Source organism: Geotrypetes seraphini, chromosome 11 (genome assembly GCF_902459505.1).
Source record: "Geotrypetes seraphini chromosome 11, aGeoSer1.1, whole genome shotgun sequence".
Taxonomy (NCBI): domain Eukaryota; kingdom Metazoa; phylum Chordata; class Amphibia; order Gymnophiona; family Dermophiidae; genus Geotrypetes; species Geotrypetes seraphini.
In genome coordinates this window covers 73,266,406-73,292,745 of record NC_047094.1, presented here as the reverse complement: position 1 = coordinate 73,292,745, position 26,340 = coordinate 73,266,406, and the positions used below count along the sequence as shown (strand labels likewise).

At 40.8% G+C, this 26,340-nt stretch overlaps 1 protein-coding gene across 1 annotated transcript; it reads left to right on the top strand.

The window, feature by feature from the left end:
- The first annotated feature begins 13,656 nt into the window (after nt 1-13,656).
- On the top strand, nt 13,657-20,772 carry LOC117368845. The gene is made up of 2 exons (XM_033962589.1): nt 13,657-13,777; nt 17,226-20,772. The coding sequence occupies exons 1-2, from the start codon at nt 13,657-13,659 to the stop codon at nt 20,732-20,734; spliced, it is 3,630 nt and encodes a 1,209-aa protein (XP_033818480.1). The 3' UTR covers nt 20,735-20,772.
- The last annotated feature ends 5,568 nt before the right edge of the window (nt 20,773-26,340 follow it).

Genomic DNA, 26,340 nt, shown 5'->3' with positions numbered 1-26,340 from the left:
GGGGGAAGAGATGTATTTGTTAAGAAATATAACTTGATTGAATTTAAGTACTGTTTAAAGTGTAAAATGTATGTATAATATGTTGCACTTACTGTTAGCTTTAAAATGAATAAAGATATTTAAGTTATATATAATCTTCTGCAAACGCCAAAACTTTCAATTCTTGACTCATGATAGGAAGACCAGTTATATGAACTTCCTTTTTCAAAATACGTAAGAGAGGCTCTAAGTAGATCAGGGGTGCCCAACATGTCGATCGCGATCGACCAGTAGCTCAGGAAGGCAACGCAAGTCAATCGCGGAGCCCATCCCGGGCTCCGTGATAGACTCGTGTTGCCGTCCTGATCTACCTGGCCGATCAGCCTTCCTCTCCAGTGTTCTCTCTAGGGCCTTTTAGCTGGGCGGTCCGCCCAGCTGTCATCTGCTGCTGCCGCCGCTGCTGAACATTAAAAAAAACCGGCTTGGAGATTTCAGCCCGTATCAAACTTATGCTCTGTGGCTCTAACATGTGCGTGCTGGCTTCCCTTCTCTTCCCTCCAAAACCGGAAGTTATGTCCGGTGGGGGGGGGGGGAGGAGAGAGAAGGGAAGCCGGCACGCACATGTTGAGAGCCCTGAAGCAAGCGTTCGCTATGGGCTAAGGCGGGAGACAGGTTAGTGAAGCATTTGCTCTTCTTGCTGCCGGGTCCTGCCTACTTTCTGTTTCCGCGAAGGCAGGACCCGGCAGCATTTCCCCAACAGCTCGATCGCGATGCTGGTCGGCCGAAGCAGGGAGAGGTTGGGGTGGCGTCGGCTTTCGGGCCTGTTATTGGTGGAGATTTGGGGCCTGTTATTGGTGGCGGTTTGGGTCCTGGTCCCTGATGGCAGTGGCTTGGGGGAGGGCAGGGAGAAAGAAAGAAAAAGGGCATGCAGGGAGACAGAAGGAAAGAAGAGAAACAGAAAAAAAAGAAAGGGAGGCAGAGAGAAAGAAAGGGCAGGGAGAGAGGAAGGAAAAGTTGGGGGAGGGAACAAGGTCTGGAGGAGAGGAAGCATACAGGCTAAAAGAAGGGAAGAAAGATTGGATGCACAGTCAGAAGAAGAAAGTGCAACCAGAGACTCATGAAATCACCAGACAAGGTAGGAAAAATGATTTTATTTTAGATTTAGTGATCAAAATGTATCTGAATTTATATCTGCTGTCTATATTTTACACTAAGGTCCCCTTTTACTAAACCGCAATAGAGTTTTTTAGCACAGGGAGCCTATGAGCGTCGAGAGCAGCGCTGGGCATTCAGCGCAGCTCCCTGTGCTCTAAAAACTGCTATCGTGGTTTAGTAAAAAGGGAGGGGGTATATTTGTCTATTTTTGTATGGTTGTTACTGAGGTGATAGTGCATAGAGTCATCTGCTTTGACCTCTTTGAAAAATCCTGGAATAGGAATGATAATTAACATTTTCTATGCATAAAGTGTGCGTTGTGGTTTTTTTTTAATTTTATTGTTGGTAGATCATTTTGACTTGGTCATTTTAAAAGTAGCTCGCAAGCCCAAAAAGTGTGGGCACCCCTGAAGTAGATAATAAACAATTATGGAGAAAGGAGACATCCCTGACGGGTGCCTCGTGAGACAACAAAAGAGGAGGATCGAGTTCCATTAATCTCCCACTTAAAAATTATTCCTGCTTGGCAGATCAGAGGGCATTCCAGGCATCTACCACCCTCTCTGTGAAAAATAATTTCCTAACATTGCTCCCGAGTCTTCCTCCCTGCAACCTCAAATTATGCCCTCTGGATTTTTTTTTTTTTTTTGTTTGTTTTTTACAGGTCTAGAAGGGGGAGGGAAGATGGGAGGATGAACAGAGGGGTTAGTTATAATTCTGTTAGTTTTATTTGACATTGTATTGTATTGTATTGTATTGTTTGTATTTGATTTTACATTTGAAATTTAATAAACATAAAATCTGAAAAAAAAAACCAAAAAACTAGAGAGCTTAATTTGAGGTTGCAGGTAGGAAGACTCAGGGAAATGTTAGGAAATTATTTTTCACGGAGAGGGTGGTAGATGCCTGGAATGCCCTCTGATCTGCCAAGCGGGAATAATTTTTAAATGGGAGATTTTTCAGCATATATCCATGCCCTGTCCCAGCCCCATTATATTTCTCTCCCTGAAGCAACTCATCCTTTACCCCCCTCTACATTCCTCACTCAACTCAACCTGTCTCACAGTACCCCACCACTCAAGTTCTTTGCTGGCACAGCAACCACAAGCAGCTTCAAACTTCACAGCCAGCTTAAGCTGATAAGATCAGAAGCAGCAATTGCAGACCACAAATTCTGAGTTGCTCAAACTCACTTCCACAAGTGTGCCATGCCTCTGCCAACCAACTCAGTGACTGACCTTTCATCTGTCTTCTCGTTTTCCCATGTTGGGTAGGAGTTTTTCACTCTTCTGCAGGACAGCAGGAAACTGCTGAAACAGGAGACTCCCGTCCAGTGCAGGAGACATAGCAGGTCTGAAACTGCATGGCTCCCACACTTGCTACCCTCAGGCTGAGGAAGGCTGTTTTCATGGTTATTATGAATTACACTACGGTATTAGAAAGACTATATACAGCTTCTGCCAGTACTAGTATTGTTTTGGCTTAATCCATTGATAGAAAAAGAGTGAAATCTATTTGTAAATACTGCTGTTTTGTTTTGGGAGGTTTGTGCTATCATCTCAGTGTTATTTGTTTTCTCTTTAATGTGATTTTTTAAGAATCTAGGCCTCAGTCCTCTGGTAAATCTGATAAATCTGATAAATCATGACAAAACTACTGGTTGGTTCCTGCTTGCAACACTGGTCTTTTATATGCTTTTGGTGCCCTCTACTGCTCACAAACAAGACATGCAGACATTCGGTATGCCAGGAAAAGTTGGATGAAATATTTTATGTTTTGTCCATTAAATAAAAATATGAAGCCCTCTTTTTTGGTGGAGTGTGGGTTTACACGGTGGATTGGCCACCGTGAGAATGGGCTACTGGGCTTGATGGACCATTGGTCTGACCCAGTAAGGCTATTCTTATATTCTTATGATTCCCAAATGTTTTACAATGGCAGAACCCCTGAAATATTTTTTCATATACCAAGGCCCCCTATCAACTCCATCCAGATTCTATTCCCTTTTTATGCTCCACCCCCCCCCCCCTCCCATCCACCGAGTTCCATCTCTCTTCCCTTCTGTGCTCCCTCTTAGTGCAGGAACTTAGGTAGACAGTATGAAAGAGAGGGAGACATGTTGCACATGGGGTGGAGGACAGAAAACAAATGCTGTGCAGGAGTGGAGAGAGAGAAAATGATCCAGGATAGAAGGGAGTTAGAATGCTGTATAATAGGAGGAAGGAAAGAAAGAAATGCTGGACCATGGGACGAGGAACCAATGAACTTCAACCACTTGAAGAAGAATTTGCAGAAGGCAGAAAAGCAGAAAAAAGAGAAACTGGAACCAACTTGATGGAGAAATAAATCTCTAGACAACAAAGGTTAAAAAAAAGGAATTTATAGACTGAAATATGTTGGCTTTGGGAAATGTATATAGCAGGTGTCTTTGTGTTGTGTTCAACAGAAACAGAAATGCATTTCTAGTTTTATTTCTCCAGTGTTAAAGTACTTGCTAACCCTTGCTGTAGCTGGTGAGGATCCTCAAACACCGCCAGCTGATGACCTCCTCCAAAGGTGGCCAGAACTCCCTTCTACCAAGTGTAGCAGCCACTGGCAGCATCTTTGAGCCACTGAGGTGCCAGCATATGTGGCTTAAGAATGTTGGCTGCTGCCTGCCAAGCTTGGTAAAAGAGATTTTTGGATACCTTCAGAGGAAGTCTTCAGTTGACATAGCTTGAGGGTCCTCATCAGCTGGACTATTTATATTTTATATTTACATTAGAGGCTCTGGCAGAGACCTATTTACAAAGTATGTATTCTACTCAATTAATAAAGTGTCTTGGCTTATTTATAAATGGGCTCTACCAGAGCCTTTAATTCAATAGTATAGTTAAATGAAATAACTTTTGAAGTTTACGGGGATGGAAGAGATTACTTGTGGGGACAGATTTGATCCCAATGGAGACGGGCAAACATGAATTCGGTTTCTAACAGGGATGGGCAGGGACAGGTTTGATTCCATCAGGGAACGGTTTGATTTCTGTCTCCACACTACTCTCTAGTATAAAAGCAATGAATGATTACCCAGGAACACTAACTGAGTTTATTTGCATATTTATTTGCATAGAAGAGAATCAGCAAAACTAAGGCTGAGGAACACCACTGAATGATGAAGTAAGAGGAATTATGGATTAAGAGGGGGGGTGTGGTGTGGTGTGGGTGTGGGTGTGGTGTGTGTGGGGGGGGTGTATGTATGGCGTGAGTGTGAGTGTGTGAGAGAGAGAGAGATTTAAATGCTTTGGTAAGTTTTTGGCAGGACTTTTTGAATGGCAAATCGATCATGACAGAGTGGCTTTAATTTTGGATTTTGTTTTGAATGTACTTCAGAGACCTTCAACTTTTCAAATTTATGATACAGTCACAGGTGATAATTTGACTTGGGTCATTTATTGAATTTATCTAAGCAATTGATATGCACAGATTTACATGGGGCAACCCTGTTAGATTATTGCAAGAGGGAATATATTCCATAGGGGCATCAGATTGTGAAAGAACCAAGATTATTTTTAGAAGATCAAGAGTTTTTTAATAGATGGGCCTCCATTCTTAATAAATATTCTTTACATTTCATGGTATTGATCATAGAGAAAACACATGAAAATATAGTCATGTTACAGGCTGACTTGGATTAGAAACTATCAGAGTTGAAAGCATCCACTACAATAGAAGATTTTGACAGGCAACATTTGGAGATACAAAAAAAGATTGATCAGTTCAGAGTAGAATTAGAAAGAAATAATATTAAGAAGTATAAAAGAGATAAAGATTATAAAAAGACAATCTGTGTATCCATCATTAAATCCAGATTATATACAAAGGAACAGGAATAAGTCAAAATAGACAAGTGGATTTTGATGATACCAAAAAATCTTCAGAAACATCAGGGTCTGATGACCATTTCTTTTAAAGAAAGATATGGATGAAAGAAGTTTCAAAGAGGAAACAAATATCAGAGCAAAATCAACCAACAGACTCCCAGAGAGGGAGGAAACAGTAATTATTCATTTGTCAGAATCAGATCACATTTTATCATTCACTGAAGAAAGTCTTACAAAATGGACTTTCTGTTGTTCCTACAGAACAAACAAGGAGGTTTCAAGTCCAGACAGATCTTGAACATCTGTATTTGATATGCCTGTGGTTAAGAATAAGTCAAAGTGGACTCCACCTGTCCCTTTAGGACCATCTCTTTTTATTTTTAAGCATTTGGTTTTGAAAGATATAGATGTAACCTTTAACCAGATGGATAATGAATATTGGAAGAGAAATTGTTCCAAAGGAGAGTTTTTTGCGATGAGTTCCTGAAATTGAATTGAAAATAGTGATTAAAAGAGCTGATAAGGGTGGAGCAGTGATTTATTAAATAGGAGTGATTATGAAGGTGAAATGGTAGAAACATAGAAACATGATGGCACATAAAGGCCAATTGGCCCATCCAGTCTGCCCATCCACAGTAACCATTATCTCTTCCTCTCTCTAAGAGATCTCAATTGTGCCAATTGTCTGCCCAAACTAATTATCGAAAATAGAATATATACTCCACTTTTGAATTTCAATCACAAATTAAAGCATTGACTCGGAAAGCTTTTGACAGAGGTATGTTGACTAAGCAGGAATTTCAATTTTTAAATATATCACATCCAAAGTTCCTGTTATATATCTTCTCCCAAAAATATGTAAAATGCTTCTTAAGCAACTAGGAAGACCAATTGTATCTAGCATAGGATCATTATTGGAACTTCTATCAGTGTTTGCTGGTTGTTTTCTATGTCCAGCTGTAACTAACATCTTTTCCTATAAACGGTATTCCTCTGACTTTATGACTAAATTATCTTTAGTGCAAGGAGTGTCTATGATTACTTTTATGGTAACCCTTGATGTTAAATCACTGTACACAGTGATTCCAGAAGATGAAGCTTTAGAGGAGTTGTATCATGAATTAGAAAACACTGCAGAGGGAAGAAGAGTTCCTACCCCTTTCATCATTACGCTGATTGAGATTGCTATGAAGAATAATTTTTTACCTTATGAGGACCATATTTTTCAGGAAATATCCAGGGTAGTTATAGGAGCTACCATGGCTCCCTCTATCACCAATCTCTTCATGAAAGTTTTTGAAGACCATTGGATCCAAGATAGTCAATACTCTATATGGATCAAGCTATGTCTAGAAGTATTTCTGGTTTGAATAAATGGTAGGTATCAGAATATTCAGTTAAGTATGATGAGTGATTCATCTGAAATATCCTTTTTGGATTAAGAAATGAAATGATGCTTTTGAAATATAAGTATATCATAAAGAGATGGATCAGAACACATTCTTCCATTGTAACAGTTGTCATTCAATAGCTTTGAAGAAGAGCCTCTCTTTCTCCCAGTTTTTAAGATACAGACATAGACACATAGAAACATGATGGCAGATAAAGGCCAAATGGCCCATCTAGTCTGCCCATCCGCTCTACTCTGCTTTGGAAATGTATAAAACTCAGGCACATGACCTTAGGTGGAAATTACTGATGAGAGGCTACCCTAAGAAGGTGGTTCAAACTGCATATAAAAGAGCAAAATTTGTTAACATGGCTCTTTTGTTTTTGGAGAAACAGGTTGTGGAAGAGAAGTGGAGTCCCACTTGTATTTTAAGATACGCAAGTAGACTTACTTATCTCTGCCCCTCGCAAAGAATCTTCTTCTTGGAGACTAAACAATGCTTTACTCTTAGACTCAGAAATAGCTGACAAAATTCAATCTTTCACTGCTGAATTCTTCGAATTTAACTCCAAAGATCCAGAAATTTGCCCATCCATTGTCTGGGAGGCTTATAAAGTCTCCCTTAGGGGTGAACTTATCAATCTTGCCTCTTGGAAAAAGAAACAATCCATGAAAAAAGAGAAAGAATTAGAATCTTCTATCAAAGAGTTAGAACTACAACATATGTCTGCCCACTTACATGATTCATCCATTTTTCAACGTATACAAAATCTTAAATACGAATTTAACACTTTAGTTTCCAGTACTGCTAGACGAGATATTTTTATCTCAACCTCTGGACATTATATGGGAGACAACCTTATGGGACGCCCTTTGGCTAGATATCTTAAAACTAAATCCAAACGTCTTCATATCACAGCCATTCAAAACCCATTGGGACAGATGGTTAAAACCCGGTCTCTGATCTCTTCTCAGTTTGAAAACTTCTATACTACTTTATATAAATCTGATTTTTCTGCTTCAGAATCGGAGATAGACTCTTTTCTTGCTTCTTTGATTCATCCGACCTTATCGGACTCTGTGAAATTAAAACTGGACTCTCCCATTACTGTATCTGAGATAGAAGCCGCAATATCATCTATACCTACCGGCAAAGCCCCAGGTCCTGACGGGTTTACCAATGAATTTTTTAAGCAGTTTCGTAATCTCCTGGCTCCTCATCTTCTTTCTTACTATGAATTCCTCCACTCTGATCCAGACAAACAATTCAACTTCACTGAGGCCACTATAGTAGTTATTCCCAAACCTGACAGAGACCCTACCTTGGTTAAAAACTTTCGCCCCATTTCTCTTCTTAATTTAGATTACAAGATCATGGCAAAACTTCTTGCACTGAGACTCAACAAAGTGATCCCCTCTCTTATTCACAAAGATCAAACGGGGTTTATTAAACAAAGGTTTATAGGAGACAATATACGCCTTTTTCATCATATTAATGCCCATGCTAAAACACTCTCAGATCCCGTAATCGGCTTGGCCATAGATGCCGAAAAGGCCTTTGACCGAGTTGAATGGCCTTTTCTATTCCAAATTTTAAAGTGGTACAACTTTGGCCCGTTCTATACAAACTGGATTAAAACTTTATATCATCAACCCACAGCTCGCATTTTAATTAATAACTCTCTCTCCAATAAATTCTCCCTACATAGAGGTACTCGCCAGGGCTGCCCTCTGTCGCCGCTGCTATTTAACTTAGCGTTGGAACCTCTCCTCTCTGCTATCCGACAATGCCCAACAATAACAGGAATTGAAACTACTTATTGTCATATCAAATTAGCAGCATACGCTGATGATGTCCTTCTCTTTATCCGAGATCCTGTTGCTTCCCTTCCCTCACTCGTTAATATTGTTTCTCATTACTCCAAGCTTTCTGGATACTTAGTTAACTGGGAAAAATCAGAAATTTTCCCTCTTAATGATCTCATTTACCCCTCAGACCTCGCCCAATTTCCCTTCACGTGGTCACACGGAGCTGTAAAATACTTGGGAGTGTTAATACATAAAGATCCGACTCAAACTCAAGATCTAAACATATCTAAAATTAAAAGCTTAGTTCTTAACACCCTGTCTCGTTGGTCTCCACTCTTTCTTTCATGGTGGGGCAGAATAGCTTCCATCAAAATGACCCTTACTCCTCAGATAAACTATACCCTCTCAATGCTTCCCTCCTTATGCAAGAAGAAATTTTTTCACTGGTTGAATAAGAAAATATCTGACTTTGTGTGGAATAACAAAAAACCTCGTATTGCTCTCGACAAACTGAAAGCCTCTAAAATTAATGGGGGTCTGAATGTACCTGATTTTCATTTTTATTATATCGCATCATTGGCCAAATATGGAGCCTACTGGATTACTATCCCTAGTACCCAAGATTCACCAACCTGGTTTGACCTGGAACGATTTTTATGTGCACAACTACATGTTTCATGCTTGTTGACGGTGCCAGTACCCAAACTCTTGAGAAAATACTCCTTATTGAGTGCAACGCAGCATGCCCTTCATATACTAGACACAATCGCAGAGATTTCAATTAAAGACAGTCCACTCTTGTCCATTTGGAATAACCCCAAAATCCAAATCAATAGTAAATCTCTTTCATGGAAGAGGTGGCAGCGGGCTGGTTTGTGGTCTCTCCATCAGATAACCACTCTCACTTCGTTTGTTCCCTTTGTCACAATTTGCTCTACTTACTCGTTGTCTCCTTCTGCTTACTCACAGTGGCTTTCTCTTACTGAGATGTTATCTTCTATGTCTATACGCTTTGATTATATGACATCCACTCACACTTTGTATCACTGGTCCACATTGGCTATATCAAAAGGTAAAGCGATATCTCTCTTTTATAGTATTCTAAGAGATCACTCTTTTACATTTTCCTCTCATTCCATGAAACATTGGGAATCTATGCTGACAACCTCACTTTCTGATGTTGACTGGGAACTCTTTTGGTCCTCGACAAACCGACCTCTTTTATCATCCAGAGTCTCACAATCAATGTTCTTCATTATGTGGAATGCGGTATGGACACCTTTTCGGAAGTGGAAAGCTAACCTAAAACAAGACTCTATATGTTGGAACTGTATGAAAGAAGCTGGGACTCTTGATCACATGCTTTTCCATTGTGCTCAAGTTCGTTCCTTTTGGACGTGCATTTGGGACACCATAAAGTCTATTACCAGTTGTTCAGAAGAAATTTCCTTTGACATTATAATTCTCCGATCTCAACACCCTTGTTTTACACAGTCTAACTGTCCTCCTAAACTCATTGATGCAATGTTTGTGACTGCCCTTATGCACATCTTGAAAAATTGGAAGTCCTCTTCATTACTAAACTATACCTTCTGGTGGAATTCTTTGAGCATGTATCATAAATTTGAATCATATGCTTATGAAAAGAAAAATATAATTCGACTTTCCAAAAATTTGATACAATGTAAATCACCCTGGAAATTCCTGGACTCATATGTTCAATCTATTTCATAGACACTCCTCTCTTCTTCTTCTTCCTCTTCCTCTTCTTTTTCTTTACCTTCCCCTTTTTTCCAAATTTTTTTTTTTTTTCTTCCTTCAATTTCTCTTTCCTCTTATCTTTTCTTTTACTAATTTTTCATGAACAGTCCTAGTACTTTAGATCTTTTAAAACGATTCAATTCTACATTGCACAATGTAACTGAATATTAGTTATACTAAATGTTTTGTTTTATATTTTGATACCATGTACTTGAACTGTTTCTTATATTTTTTCAAAAAAATCAATAAAAAATATTGAACTAAAAAAAAAGATACGCAAGTAGGAGAAATGATTGCTTCAGTAGTGTGAAACTCTATCCGATTGCACAATTACATCCAGTGCTGGAAGGGAAGAACTTGAGGATTGCCTACAGTAGGAATCAAAATCTGAAAGAAATTTTGTGTGCCATTGATATTTTGGGGCAAGAAAGATGTTTCCATGGGAGAAGGTAGTCACATGAAATGTGGCAAATGTAAAACTTGTGATTCCACATTAGAATTGGATAAACAGTTTGGCACGGATTCTGTAAACGGTGCCGTTATCAGTGGCCGCTCAGAAAAGCGGCGTTGTTCATGTGTCAGTCACACGATGGCGCCGTTTACAGAACTGCAGCCACATCGAAAGTAGGCACCGGAAATGTAAGCCAGGGTTTTATCGGCCTACATTTCCAGCACCTAATTTCAATGAGAATCGCCTCCATAGAGGTTCCTACCGGTGCCTACATCCACTTCTGGTATAAACCACACCTACTTTTGACATTGGTGCCTCTATGGAAAGGAGATGGCCACTGTTCTTTTCAGGCACCTCCAAACACCTCCATATTTTTTATATATGTATGTTTAATTTATTTGATATACTGCTTTATTTTACAATTACTGTCAGATCAAGGCGGTTAACACTAGGGGTTCCTTTTACGAAGCCACGTTAGCAGTTTAACGCACATAATAGCGTGTGCTAAACTTCTGGCCGCGCTAGCCGCTACCACCTCCTCTTGAGCAGGCGGTAGTTTTTATGGCTAGCGCGGGGGTTAGCACATGATTAAAAGGAGCCCTAGATGCTTAAAAACTTCCCTAAGTGTTTTTAATTGGTTTTAAACAACACAATCAATTACTATGCTAATTGTTAGGCAGTGATAGGGCATTTACTGCTGCCCAACTTAGAGCGCCGTTACATGAATCAGGGCCTTTCAGCATCCAGTAGCTAGAGAAGTGTTTTAATTGAAATATCATACTGTGTATGAAACTACTCACATTATTTACATGATCATTTGTCCTTGTGCAAAGTTTTATGTAGGGTAGACTACTAGGCAGTGCCTTATTAAATTCAGAGAGCACAGAAGTAGCTTAACTTGCAGGAAACTAGATGAACCATTAGTACAACATTGTGAGGCTCGAAACCATTCTTTATCTACACTGAAGTGTTGTATTATAGATCATGTACCTGATTTGAGGCATGGAGTGATAGAAAGTTTGAAACGATAAATGACTGTTTCCTTTTCATTCTCCATGGGGGGGGGGTTGGTTGTGTAAGTAGATTTGAACGTTAGACTTCCCCTCCTGCTGTAGTCTTTTGTAAATAAAAGGTTCTCCAAGGGTTTTTTTCTGGGACCACTGCTTTTTAACGTATTTTTTAATGGTCTAGAGATGAGAATAACTATTTATTTATTTAACTCATTTTCTATCCCATCCTCTCTAAAGAGCTCAGGACGGGTTACAGGTTAACATACATAATATACAGTTAACAGGGCAGAACTTTAGATTCTTGCCCAGAAATAGCTAAGGAGAAGAAGAAAAAAAAAACCCCAACAAATTTTTAGATTGAATCAGGTTGGGCAGACTAGATGGACCATTTGGGTCTTTATCTGCTATCATCTACTATGCTACTATGGCCGCTTCTAGAATATTGTGTGCAATTCTGATCGCCGTATCTCAAAAAAGAATAGCAGAATTAGAAAAGGTACAGAGAAGGGCGATGAAAACGATAAAAGAGATGGTACGACTTCTCTATGAGGAAAAGCTAAAGCAGCTAGGGCTCTTCAGCTTGGAGAAGAGACAGCTCAGGGATGATATGATAAAGGTCTATAAAATACTGAATGGGGTAGAAAGAGTAGATGTGAATCACTTGTTTACTCTTTCCAAAATACTTCAACTAGGAGACATGCAATTTTTTCACAAACCAGGGAGGGGGGAGGGATTCAAGCACATAATCAATAAAGTACATAATATATCATTTAATTATTACATATATAATATAAATGTATTTATTATATTTTATATTATGCACTTTATTTCTATCATTATTACATTGCAATATATATAATATATTAATACAACTCACTATAATGTTGCTTGAGATCTTGGACAAGTCACTTAACCCTCCATTGCCTCCGATAAAAACCTTAAAAATTATAAGCCCTCCAGGGACATGAAAAATATCTACTAGACTTGAATGTAACTTGCCTTAAGCCATTACTAAGAAAGATATGATCTAAATCCAGCTAACACAACCACACAACCATCTCCCTCCTCTCCATCTCTCTCCCCTATTCTATCCAGAATCTGTGTTCCCCACTTCTATACATCATCTGCTCCCTTTCCATCATTATCTTCCTCTTGTCTCTCTACCATCCAGCATTGGCAAACTCTCTTGCCTCCCCCCCCCCTCCACATTTCCATGCAGCATCTGCTGTACCCCCATCTCTCCTTTCCAACCAGCATCTCCCCTTCTCTTCCCCCTTCCATCATCTCCCGCCATTTCTCTCTAACCCACACCACCTTTTTCTCCCCTCTTCCATTCACTATCTGCCCTCTGTATCCCCCTTCTATAAAGCATCTGCATTTGTTAGTTTTTGGAATGTACATCTGCCAAGCATAGAGTGAGACATGGCCCTGGGACCCATGAGAAAAACTCCACTCATTGGCTTTAAATTCCAGCATTACTTAGTGCTTTTCTGTTGATTTTTGTAGGGTTCCCCCCTCCCCCATTTTGTTGTTTTTATGATGATGTAAACCTCCTTGAGCTATTATAGATTTATTAAGGTTTAATAAACAAAAAATGATAATGGTGGTAAATATCCAGTATTAGGATGAACTATCCTTGGTATTTCTGGACTCTGCTATTCTTAACTGGTGTACTTTTACGTTCTGGCATGGAGTTTATGCTCTAGAGATCAGCTCTGTCTTGATGTTCCCTCCCTGTCTGTGGTTAAACTTTTGAGTCACCAGAAAGTGATGTTTTCAGTTCAGGACCCTATTTGTTGGAACTGGCTTTCTATGGATCTTAGGCAAGCAACTTCGGTTTTACAGTTTAGAAAAAAGCTGAAAACATCTCTGTTCTTGCGTGCTTTTGCAATCAGTAACAGTGAGTAATGAACCAACAGTCAAGTAACAACAATTTCTGTTTGTGTTGTTTATTATTGGTAGTATTGTTATATGTTTGTTGGTTGTATTGTAATATGTTTATTGTATCACGTTGTTTTGCTGTCTTACTGATATATGTGTTGTATGTGAAGGTTGTACTATAATTTGTTATTTTTCATTTGGTTGTCTTATTGTACTCCGCATAGAAGCATAGAATTGTTCATTGTCCTAGGGCTTAGAATAGGAAATATGGTCCTGTGGCCAGCAGGGTTCAGCTCCAGTTCCTCGTGCACGGTGAGAAACAAAGAAACAAAGGAAAGACATGAAACAAGGGAGAAAACGATGAGGGAGAGAAGGCAGAAAGATGAAAAAGAGAGAAACAAAGCTATACTAGAACTGGTACAGGTGATACAGTGGTACAATGCACCAGGCCCCCAGTTAAAGGGCAGCTGCACCCTGAAAGGTGAAATTGTACATAACAACATAAGAATAGCCTTACTGGGTCAGACCAATGCTCCATCAAGCCCAGTAGCCCGTTCTCACAGTAGCCAATCCAGGTCACTAGTACCTGGCCAAAACCCAAGGAGTAGCAATATTCCATGCTACCGATCCAGGGCAAGCAGTCTTTCTCAATAACAGACTATAGACTTTTCCTCCAGGAACTTGTCCACTCCAAACCTTTCTTAAAACCAGCTACGCTATCCGCTCTTACCACATCCTCTGGCAATGCATTCCAGAGCTTAACTATATTCTCTGAGTGAAAAAAAATTTCCTCCTCTTGGTTTTAAAAGTATTTCCCTGCAGACTCTGGTACTTGCTAAATCAGATTTATGGCTTTCTGCAAGTTCCCAGGTGGCTTTAGCTGGCCAGGTGAAAATTTAGACAGTATCATTGAACTAATCAAGGATCTCACAATTTGGAGATATAACACAGGAAGAGGCACTGTAATGTATATTGATGCAAATGTTATTCTATTTTAATATTTATCTATGCATGTAATAAAGTGTTATTGTTTAAGCTTTATATTGTCTGGGTGCCTTTCTGAGGGTTACTGATCATCCCATTGGGCAGAAATAAGTGGCGGAACAAATTGGTACCAGGAAGTGGGGTTGATCGATGTGGTCAAAAAGGCACCAGATGAAACATGGGGTTGAGGGGCAGGCCCCCAATCTCTCCATTCCGGGTTGGGATGACAGCATTTATAAATTAGTAGCCACTGAGTGGTCTGTCGAGGCAGGATTATGTGAATCCTGGACTTTTGGAAGTGGGGATCCACATGAATTATGTGCCTCTTTACAAAAGGTGAAAATTACAAAAGGAAAAGAGCGAGAGGGAATTTCTAGACGAGGATGGATGATTTTAGCAGCATGGAGGAAGTTGCATGAAGCTAAACATGAGTTACAATCAAAGTTAGGGGAGCTGGAAAAGAAAATGTGTGAGCAACAGAATGCCATCACAATGTTACAATGTCAAAATAAATTGTTAATGGATAAGGTGGACACCTATCAAAATGTAGCCGAAAAGGCAGCCGTGCGTTGTGCTCAATATAAATACAGTGGTGCCTCGCATAACGGACGCCTCGCACAGCGAACGCTGCGCATAACGAACTTTTTGTCTTGCTCCCTATAACGAACTTCGTTTCACACAACGAAGTCGCCCGAGGGGCCCGGGGGGGGGGGGCGGAACTACTCTCGCCGCTTCCTAATGTGAGCCGGGAACAGCAGCACCCTCACCTTACCTCGGATGCCGAGTTTTCCGGCTTTCTTTTTCGGCCAGCCACACGCTTTCAGGGAGCAGCACATGCGCGCATGCTCTGTTGTTCAATCTTCTCCTCTGACGCAACCGGAAACCGGAAGTTGCAGGAGAGGAGAACATTGATCAACTCCAGCAGCTGCGCGTGCACAGCTTTTTGAGATCGTGCTGGGAGCCAGACCCGCTGATGCACAGCAGCAGTGAATATTGTGCAGACAAACTAACCTGCTGGTACAGCCGAAGAGGGAGGAAGGAAAACTGTTGAATTTCTTGGGGGAAAGATGAGGAGTTCTGGCCAGCAGGGGAGGGAAAGCTGGACAGTACGGGGGAGGAGCAGTAGGGAAGGCAAGAGATCACTGCCCTCTCCAGCCAAAATTTTCCTTTTCAGAGGGACCCCGACATGGCAGCCATTCTCACAAACTGCCTGCGGCTGCCCCGAAGTTTTCCCTCTGCTGCAACTTCCCGTTTCTGATAGGGCAGATCGCCGCAAAGGGAAAGCTTCGGGGCAGCTACCGGCAGTTTATGAGAACAGCTGCCATGTCGGGGTCCCTCTGAAAAGGAAAATTTAGGTGTTTAATAAAGAAGTTTGGATCGCAGGGCCCCTTAGATCTATGCTCCCCCCTCTTATGCCAGCCCTGGGACCCTTCTGACAGTTTCGGGCCCTAGGCAAGTGCAGAGCTGCACTCAAGTGGCTAAAGAGCCACATGCGGCTCGCGAGCCGCGGTTTGCCGACCACTGACCTAGGACAACTGGAGGGTCAGGTGATTTGCCTAGAGTCACATGGAGCTGCAGTGGGAACTGACCCAGTTCCAGAAGTTCTTAGCCTCCTGCAGATCGTGCGGCTGGGTGAGGGAGAAGGCTGGCAGGCTCTGCATGTGAGGTGAGGTGGAGGGAGGGAAATGTAGGGCTGCAGAACGAATTATTTTGTTTTACATGTATTCTTATGGGAAAACGCGTTTCACACAACGAACGTTTCACATAACAAACTTGCTCCTGGAACGGATTAAGTTCGTTGTGTGAGGCACCACTGTACAAAAAACGGAGGGGGAAAGTGAGTGCCAAAAAGGTTAGGACTTTGCTTTCCCATCCTCCGGATGATTGGGATCCAGATAAATGGGATGGGGATATTTGGGATTCCAATTCTAATACCAGTGAGGAAGATATATGTAATGAAGGAAAGCAGGCAGAAAGTTTAGAAGCAAAGCCAGTGAGGAGACGAAGATTACAGGGAAATCTGCAGACAGGAGAAAATCTAACTAGAAATGATGTTATGGAGGACTTTACTCAGCAAGAAGTCATGGATATTATGGCACGCTTTACACAGCGGCCCGGGGAGCCACTAATACAATGGGTAATTCGGGTACAGGAGTTGGGCGCAGCAGGGATTATGTTAGATGCCACAGATGCCCCTAAATTTGTTCGAATTAGTCAAGAAGCAGCAGTACAAGATGCGCTACGGGAGGATCCCGATCCGACAAATTACAACCAATGGTCTTTATTAGAGGTAATTGGTAAGGGTGTCACGAGGCGATATCCCCTTGAATCTGACTGGCCTTCCAATGATAAAGTTTGGTATACATTGAAAGATGCACAAATGAGAATTAAGGAAGAGGCTATGAAGGTAGCTTTAGTAATAGGTCACGCTGACACATATATGTCATTACCTTTTACTGTATCCATGAGAAATAAAATTATCAGGTATGCTGCACCGGCATACAAACAGGTAATTATGACTCTGTTGATCAATCAAACAGACAGGTCTATTTTGGAAGTCTTGGAAGCGGTCCGACAGTTAGGAGATCTGGGAGACTGGGGACCTCAAACTACTTTTGATAAAAAGAGGGAAGGACAATCCAATTCAAACAGGGCTAATCGAGTATCCCGAAGGGATATGTTTTTGGCATTAATAAAAGATGGGGTAAAGAAGGAAGAAATAGATGGGAAAGATACAGAGACTTTATGGAAAATGTACAAAAGTAGAGGATTAGGAAAGAAATCTATGTCTCAAGCCCAAGTAAGCAAGAGTGAGGATGTGCCGGTGCCAACTGCTCCTCCTGAGGAAACTGCTTCCACTCTTTATCCTGATTTAAAAGGGTGGAAGTGGTGGGAGGATCAATGATGTGAATGCCAAGCCTCAGTGTTTGCCTGGACCAAATTAGAACAGCGTCCACATGTCGAGGTAAATATCTATTGGAAATCTGGGGAGCAAAAGGTACAAGCTCTAGTGGACACTGGGGCAGAGGCATCTATTATATATGGGAACCCTAAAAAATTTTGGGGCCCTAGAATACAAATATCAGGATTGGGGGGGAAAATTATACAAGCAGTACAGACAAAACTGAGATTAAAAATTGGACAATTACCAATCCGGGAGTATACTGTACTGATCACTGAGATTCCTGAGTATATAATAGGGATAGATATCCTAAAAGGGCTAACCTTACAGCTTTCTGATGGAATTTATAGTTTTGGCAAATCACCAGCCATTCCTATAAGATCAGTAGTGGTGGGAAAATTACCTGTTCCAATAGTAGTACCAATCTCCACAAAAATTGTAAACATGAAACAATATCGCATTCCGGGAGGGCACGAAGAAATTACCAATACAATACAGGATTTGGTGAAAGCGGGAGTAATAAAAACAGTTACCTCCGCCTTCAATAATCCTGTATGGCCCGTCCATAAGGCAGATGGAAGTTGGAGAATGACAGTAGATTACCGAGAATTGAATAAACACACGCCACCTTTAAGTGCCGCTGTTCCCGATATGATAACACTGGTTGAAAAAATTCAATCACGAACTGGTACTTGGTATGCAGTTATTGATTTAGCCAATGCATTTTTCTCTATTCCTATAGTGGAGCAATGTCAGGAACAATTTGCATTCACTTGGCAAGGGAGACAATATACATTTACCAGACTACCACAAGGGTATTTACATAGTCCCACTTTCTGTCACAAGATTATAGCAGAGCATTTAGATAACTGTACCTTACCTGAAGGAGTAGAACTATCACACTATATTGATGACATTTTGATCCAGGGTAATACAGAAAAGGAAGTTGCAGATGCTTTGGCATTGGTAGTAGAAACAATGAGACAGGCTGGGTGGGAAATAAATCCAAAGAAAGTGCAGGGACCAGCACAAACAGTGGTATTTTTAGGAATTAAATGGTCAAAAGGGTGTCGAGAAGTGATAGAGAAAGTTAAACAGAAAATTGTAAACTTCCCTTCTCCCCAAAGTAAGAAACAAACCCAGGCCTTTATTGGCCTTTTTGGATTCTGGAGGCAACATATTCCACACTTGGGGCAAATCCTGTCTCCTCTGTACAAAATCACAAGGAAAAAATATGATTTTGTCTGGACTGAACACGAAGAGCAGGCTTTCCAGAGAGCAAAGGAAGCTATTCAGCAAGCCATGAATTTGTGGCCATTAAAGGAGGGTCCAGTAGAATTGCAAGTGAGTGTACAGGAGCGATATGCTAATTGGAGCCTATGGCAAAAGCAAGCTGGACGACGAGTGCCTTTGGGATTCTGGAATAGGACTCTCCCAGAAACTGGGACCCGATACACACCCTTTGAAAGACAGCTGCTAGCATGCTACTGGGCTTTGGTAGCAACAGAACAGTTGACCATAGGACACGAAGTAATGATACGACCAGAAATACCCATTATGACATGGATCATGAGTGACCCAAAAACTCATCGTATTGGACATGCCCAGGAACAGAGTATCATAAAATGGAAATGGTACATCCAACAGAGGGCTAAGTCAGGCCTACATGGAGTAACGATGCTGCATGAAAAAGTATTTAATGTGCCCACAGAAGATACCCCATTGCAAGTGGACGACATATGTGAAAGTCCCATTCGGTGGGGAAAGACATATCAAGAACTAACTGAGACACAACAACAGCATACCTGGTTTACAGATGGTTCCTCCAAATACCAGGGTCAACTGAGACATTGGAAGGGCATGTCCTTTAATCCAGTCACAAAGCAACTACTAACAACCACTGGAAAAGGAGAGAGCTCACAATATGCTGAACTATATGCAGTGTGGCAGGCCATACGGCTAGAACAAGGACAACAATGCCATATCTTTACTGATTCATGGGCAGTAGCAAATGGAATGACAACTTGGATGATGAAATGGAAAAAGGACAATTGGACAATTCATAATAAAGAAGTCTGGGGAGCCAGACTTTGGCAAGATATTCTGGAATGGGCCAATACTACCGTAATAACAGTGTACCATGTAGATGCACATGTGGTGAAAGATACGCTTGACACTGTTTTCAACTCTGTTGCAGATAGCGCATCCAAACTCACTGAAACAGAGTTGGCAGAAGAACAAAACTCTTCCACCCCGCACGTTGTGGTCATGGAAACAGATGTTGCTTCCGAAATGGCCATGGCAACATGGGCACATCAAAAGTCCGGACACCTTGGAGAGAAGGGAACTATTAGGTGGGCACATGATAGAGGAATACATTGTACTGTAGATATGGTAAAGACAGTAATCAGTAATTGTCATTTATGTAAACTAGCTCTCACATCAGCGCAGCAGATGCCCCCAATTTTTGGGAAAATAGCCAGAGGCAGGCTACCAGGTCAGATTTGGCAAATAGATTATATAGGCCCTCTACCATTGTCTAAAGGATGTCAATATGTGTGTACCATGGTAGATACCTATTCAGGGTTGTTAGTGGCTTATCCTTGCCGGAAAGCCAATCAAGAAAACACAATTAGAGCATTAGGATTAATTACCTTATATTACGGACACCCTCCAGAAATACAGTCAGACAGGGGGACTCATTTTACAGGTAATATGATTAGGGATTGGATCAATGATAACAATGTTCAATGGAGACTACATGTAGCCTATCATCCACAAGCCTCAGGACTGATAGAAAGAATGAATGGATTATTAAAAACCCAATTAAAGAGATTAGGATATCAGTCATTGCGTAGGTGGAGGGAACATTTAACTGAAGCCTTACAAATTTTGAACAATAGACCCATAGCTTCACATACTACACCCCTGAATAGGATGCTGTATTCCACACTTGAAGCAAGTGACAAAATTTGTACCCTCCAGTTTTGGACTGTTAGACCTGGAGTACAGCTTCCTATAAGGGCCACTGATGGATCTGCTGGACTAGATGTATATTGCCCTAATGAATGCAAATTAGATCCACAAATAGTGAAACCTATTCAAACTGGTTTGGGGGTGCTTATTCCAAAGGGATATTATGGACAGATTTGTCCGCAATCAAGTTTGGCTCTTAAAGGTGTAACTATAATGGGGGGTGTCATTGATTCAGACTATCGGGGCGAAATTGGAATATTGTTATTAAACCTTGGAAAAGAAGCTATCATTCTCCAAAAGGGGGATCGTGTTGCACAATTGATAACTATTGCAATTAAAATGGAAGCTCCACAGTTAATTGATAAACCCCTGCACCATTATGGCCGAAGTGAACCAGGCTTTGGGGCAGCTAATGTAATTAAAGCTGGTATGAGAATCTGGTGGAAGAAACCACTCCAACCAATAGTAGGAGCCACCGTAATAGCTGCAGGGAAAGATAGTATTGTACAAATACTAGTGGATGGTTATGAACGTCCAATCTTCGCTCCTCGAGACCAATGTTTTAGGAGAGAATAAAGATTCTTTTTCTTTCCACAGGACCTAACATGGAAGTGTATCACCATTCTATCTTTGGTATGGTACGGACAAACTGCAATAATGCCAGTGAAGAGTGACCGTCCAACCACTGTCGTCATGATTCAGTGGAAAAATGCTACTTCAATGAGAAAACAAGATAATTTCACATGCAGCGAAAACTCCCTGTGTAACATTTGGAATTTTACATTTTCTCCTTCCCCTGTCATTCGATATGACACAGATACCGGGTTCACTAAATATTATAAAACTCCTTTTTGGGTAATGAATGCCTCTGTAATTAGCATTACCATTCGAAATCACACTGGGATCCAATGTACTAACTATACTTTCCCCCAAAATATAGTTAGTAAACAAGTGGCTCGAGATATCATACAAACACAAAAGTTTACTAGCACTACATTTTGGAATTTATCCTTACCCATTAACAGGGCACAGGGACTAATTTGTAGGAATGCAACCAAAATTGAAAACCGCACTGACATGGTAATTATTATGACATTTATCCATACTAATCCTATTTCATTAAATGCCTCTTTAGTAAGAAATATTAGAGAATGCAAAAATACCAGTTTAGAACATAAGGAAATGATATATGAATGGAAAATTAATTTTCCTATTCTACCCAAATGTAGGACCCGAAGATGGCTGGATCAACTATTAGGGGGGGCGGGAACTACATTAGGTATTGTAAATACTATTGATTCTGAAATATTGGCTGGCAAACAAGCATCTTTTGGCTCCGGAGTAGCGGATGTATTTAGATGGGAAGGTAAATGGATGCCAAATACTGTACATAATCATGAACTAACCTTACGATATGATCAGTTAATGTTACATGTTGTTAATGATACTATAATACAGCAATATACTTTAGATAGTAATGTTTCTTCAGCCTTACATTGGACTATTTGTGAGATTCGTGTTTTGTCTTTTATACAACAAAGAATTAATTTTATCCAGCAGTTACAATTACGAAATACCTCATTGATTTTTGTATTATTTAATAAAACCACGCCCTTAGATAGAACATGGTGGAATTTTGATATAAAACAATGTTCTGATTTCTCCTGTGAAGGGTTGCTTACGTTATTTGATGTAAGGAACTCTACCATAATGTGTCCTTTCACTGTGATGCCTTTGGTATTAGGACCCCAATTATGGTTTCCTACTTACTACGGGCAACAAATAGATGAACAGAACAAAACATACGTGTTAAAAAATTGTAAACAAATTCAACATGGACAAGTTTGTCCATCTTCTTATGCGATCTATGAACCATGTTCTCTACAACATACCTACAATCTGTGCCAATGGACCGTTCAACCTCAAGGTTACACTTTTATACAAGAAATATTACATAAATATGTCTGTGTTGCTAGCAGTACTGTCGAACTTGTGATTCCTGCTATTCAAGCTCCCTTTTCAGTATGTTTACAGAATGTTAGTGTGTTGCAGTGGGCAAATAATGCAACTTATCATTTTTATGAACCCTGGATATCAAATGTAAATGTTAATCTTTCTTTTGCCGATGTACTTACTCCAATTATTTTATTACCCTCTGTAAAGAAAGCCATGCAAAATATAGCAATTCTAAATAAAGCAAACCAGCAACGTAACCTTACCTTGCTACAGCATAAAATAGATACTGAATTTTTAAATACTAACTTGCATTCAGTGGCAGATCATATTGAAGCTACTACTGCACACCATTGGTGGGATGCTTTTACCGGGTGGAGTGCTACAGCAAGAAAAGTGTTTCTTCATCCCTTAATCTATATTTGTTTAGTTATCCTTATGTTAACATTTCTTAATTGTGGATTTACCTATTGTGTATACAAACGAACACTCTCTCCCTCTATTCGGATGACTTCTTATTCGGAAATACAAACTTGAGGATCCAGGGGTGGAATGTTAGGCCTAGGGCCTGGGGGTAAATAAACTTAGCATACATGTCTCCTCAAGTCTGTTTACCTAACCTCCTTAACCTTAGTGTTACCTTGACAACATCAAATGCTTTACTAAGAACCCAGCAGCTTTTCCCTGACTTCAGTTGCCTGCGTACCGCTCAAATAACATTAGTAAGGACAGACCTGAGTGTTATCAAAACAGAGAACAAAAGAGCAAGACCAGCCGTTTACCAGTCCCTACAACATCTCATTAATGACCTCTTTTGACCTGGGTGTTGCCAAAACAGATATCAAAAGACCAGGACCAGCTGTCTTACTAAGAGGCTAGTAACATCAAAAGAACTGAGAAATCTGCTATCTTGACCTCTTTTGACCTGGGTGTTGTCAAAACAGATATCAAAAGACCAGGACTAGCTGTCTTACTAAGAGGGCAGCAGTTTTTCTCTATAAAAGAGAAAAACTCAGCCCATAGAATTTGAATCCAGTTTCGTTGCAACAAAGGGACAGCCCGGTTCGTTTCTCCTCTCCTATCAATCGCTTTGGATTCCAGATTGTGAGGGATAGTGATGTCCGGAAATACGGTGATGTTATTCTATTTTAATATTTATCTATGCATGTAATAAAGTGTTATTGTTTAAGCTTTATATTGTCTGGGTGCCTTTCTGAGGGTTACTGATCATCCCATTGGGCAGAAATAAGTGGCGGAACAGCTTGCATTGAAAAATCTTGCACTGTAACTATGGCAAATTGTATCCTGTAAACTGTATACTATAGGACTCATAATCAAAACTTCAATACATCTAAAAACCCATCTAAGTCGGCACTTGGACGATCTAAAAGACAGGTCGTCCATGTGCCGATAATCAAAATGGCTTTTTGGACATATCCAGGGACATTTTAGGCCTCTGAATGCCGCTGTGTGTCCAGAGCTGAAAGGGGTGTTTATGGAGGAGTGGTTAGGGCAGGATGTGGGCCAATCTAGACTTAGTCGTCCAGTAGGGATAATCGAACATTTGATGAGACTGCCTAGGCGAAACTTAAACGTTGTGAGTTAGACAATGTAAAGACAGTTATAATAATAATAATAATAACAACAGTTTATATACCGCAGGACCGTGAAGTTCTATGCGGTTTACAATGATTAAAAAGATACTACAAATTGAGTGGAACATACATAGTTAGAGATTAGTGGCTAACAGTTTAGGGATCAGATTTAAGGGAGAGATTGTGATGGGAGCGATTCTCCAGATTCGTTACCTAGGTACTTCAAGAACAGGTATGTTTTTAGGTGTTTCCTAAATTCGCCATAGTTATTTGCTTGTATAATTAGTTTTTCCAGGTCTTTGCCCCATAAGGCTGCTTGATACAATAGAAGATGTTGATGGTGTTTCTTAAATTTACATCCTCTAGCCGGTGTTGGTTGAGAAGGAAAAGAGGTCGGTTATATATTTAGGGGCTAGACCGGATAGTACCTTGAAGCAGAGACATCCCAGCTTGAACTTCACACGTGCCTCCATTGGCAGCCAGTGTAGGAGTTGGTAGGCAGGGGTAATGTGCCCAAAAGGTATCGAAAGTGACCAGATAACTACAGCAGAGACAAAGTAAAGAACTCCACATACTCCCCCAGTGTTCACTGACCCACTCACACCCCCACAAAGGTTGGAATAAAAAGGTACATACCTGTCTCCTGAACATCAGCACCTAGTATAGAAAAGCCTAGTAGAGTTGCACACAGGTGTCTTAAATAGCCTGGGGGATGGGCTAGTGAACCATAGAGAGAAGGACCCAGGCCTTTAAGCTACTCTAACCACTACATTTATGGTGGAAAATGTGCACCCACCAAAAAAACCCAAAACCCTACTGTACTGCCATATAGGTGCCACCTGCCATAAGGGCTATTGGGATTGTAGACAGGTGGGTATAGAGGGTTTGGGGGTGTTTTAGGGGCTCCCCATATCCTACAAGGGAGTTCTGCTGAGATGTTTATGTGGCACCCTCTTTGTGAAGTTCACAGCAGTGCCCTGTAAGGTGGCCCACTACTTTGTTGCCATTTCTGGGTGGCCAGTTCATCACAATGTTGTCCCCTCCCATGTCCAAAAGGTCTTGATCTGGGCATCTGAGACTTGGACAAACTTTTGGTCAAGAATGTGGTATAAAGATAGACTTAGTGGCAGCCTGGACGATCAAACACCTGGACATATGAATAGACGATTTTTCAAAAAAACGGAATAGCTTAGATGTACTTTTCGAGACTGGACATCTTATTGGGCTGACTTTGGACAACTAGTGCCCTACGTCCAAATCGGACTTAGTTTCTTTCGATTATGGCCCTTTATGTATATTGGTATTAGATCCTTAGTATGTGTTGAGTTAGGATAAAAACTTCTATCGAAAACTGGCACTGTAGCTATGGCAAATTATAATCTGTTAACTGTATGTTATGTGTGTTAACCTGTAACTTGTTCTGAGCTCTTTGGGGAGAATGGGTCAGAAAACAAATTAAAGAAAGAACAAAAGAAAAAAAAAACCAGTGATCTGAAAGCGGCAAGACCTGTCCACTGAAGAAGAAAGGGAATAGCTTGGATTTTCCAGGACTTGCTCACTGGAATGGCTCACTTCCTTTAGCTTCAATGCCTTTCCTACACTATTACTGCAGAAGAAGAGATGGCTCACTCTAATGCAGGGGAAGGGAACTCCGGTCCTCGAGAGCCGTATTCCAGTCGGATTTTCAGGATTTCCCCAATGAATATGCATTGAAAGCAGTGCATGCAAATAGATCTCATGCATATTCATTGGGGAAATCCTGAAAACCCGACTGGAATACGGCTCTCGAGGACCGGAGTTCCCTACCCCTGCTCTAATGGGAATATGGAGAGCACCTGTCAGGGTGAGAACAAAACTGGAAAGACAAGGACAGCCTGCAGCATTCAAGAAGAATGGTCATTAGATGACATTGGTATGGAACTGGCCATGACTGAAAGAGACTCTGATGTTATTGCCATGGGAATCCAGCCTGACTCTAGAATTTACCTCCTCCCATCCCCAGAAGAGTAGCAAATGTTGCCTCCTCTCCTTGGCCAGAGTAAGATTAATCAAGAACACAAGGGTCAATATTCTTATCTGGATAACAGTATCTGCTATGTGGATAAGGGCTGCTTAATAGCCTTACAGACTGCTGCTACACTGTGTGGATAGTGCCAGAACGGAGCTTAGGTGGAGCCAGGACAATCCTGCAACTTAGCCACATAGTGGCAATCTTCAGTCTGCTATCCAAATAACTTATCCAGATAATTTAGATCAGCATTCTATCTGTCCTGTTATCTGTATAGCAGACTGAAGCTTGTTGCTATCCTGATGAGTTCCAGCACTGACCGTCTTATCCAGATATTCAATGCTGCCCATTATCCAGTTAATTTTTAATTGCCACAGCTGGTGTTAAAAAAAAAAAATGCTGATGGTAATGGCTGAATAGTGACCTGTTTTTTTGAATCTGATTTTAAAAGATAGCACTTCCTCCGGACTCTTTTTGCAACACCAGAAAGCTTCATAAGGTTCATAAGGTTCCCAACACTGACTCATTTTCTCATTGTGGTTATGTGAAGAGGCATGTGGTTGTCTGCACTGATGGCTTGTTAATCCATTGATTGCTGTGCTTAAGAGGAACCAGGAGAGATGCAA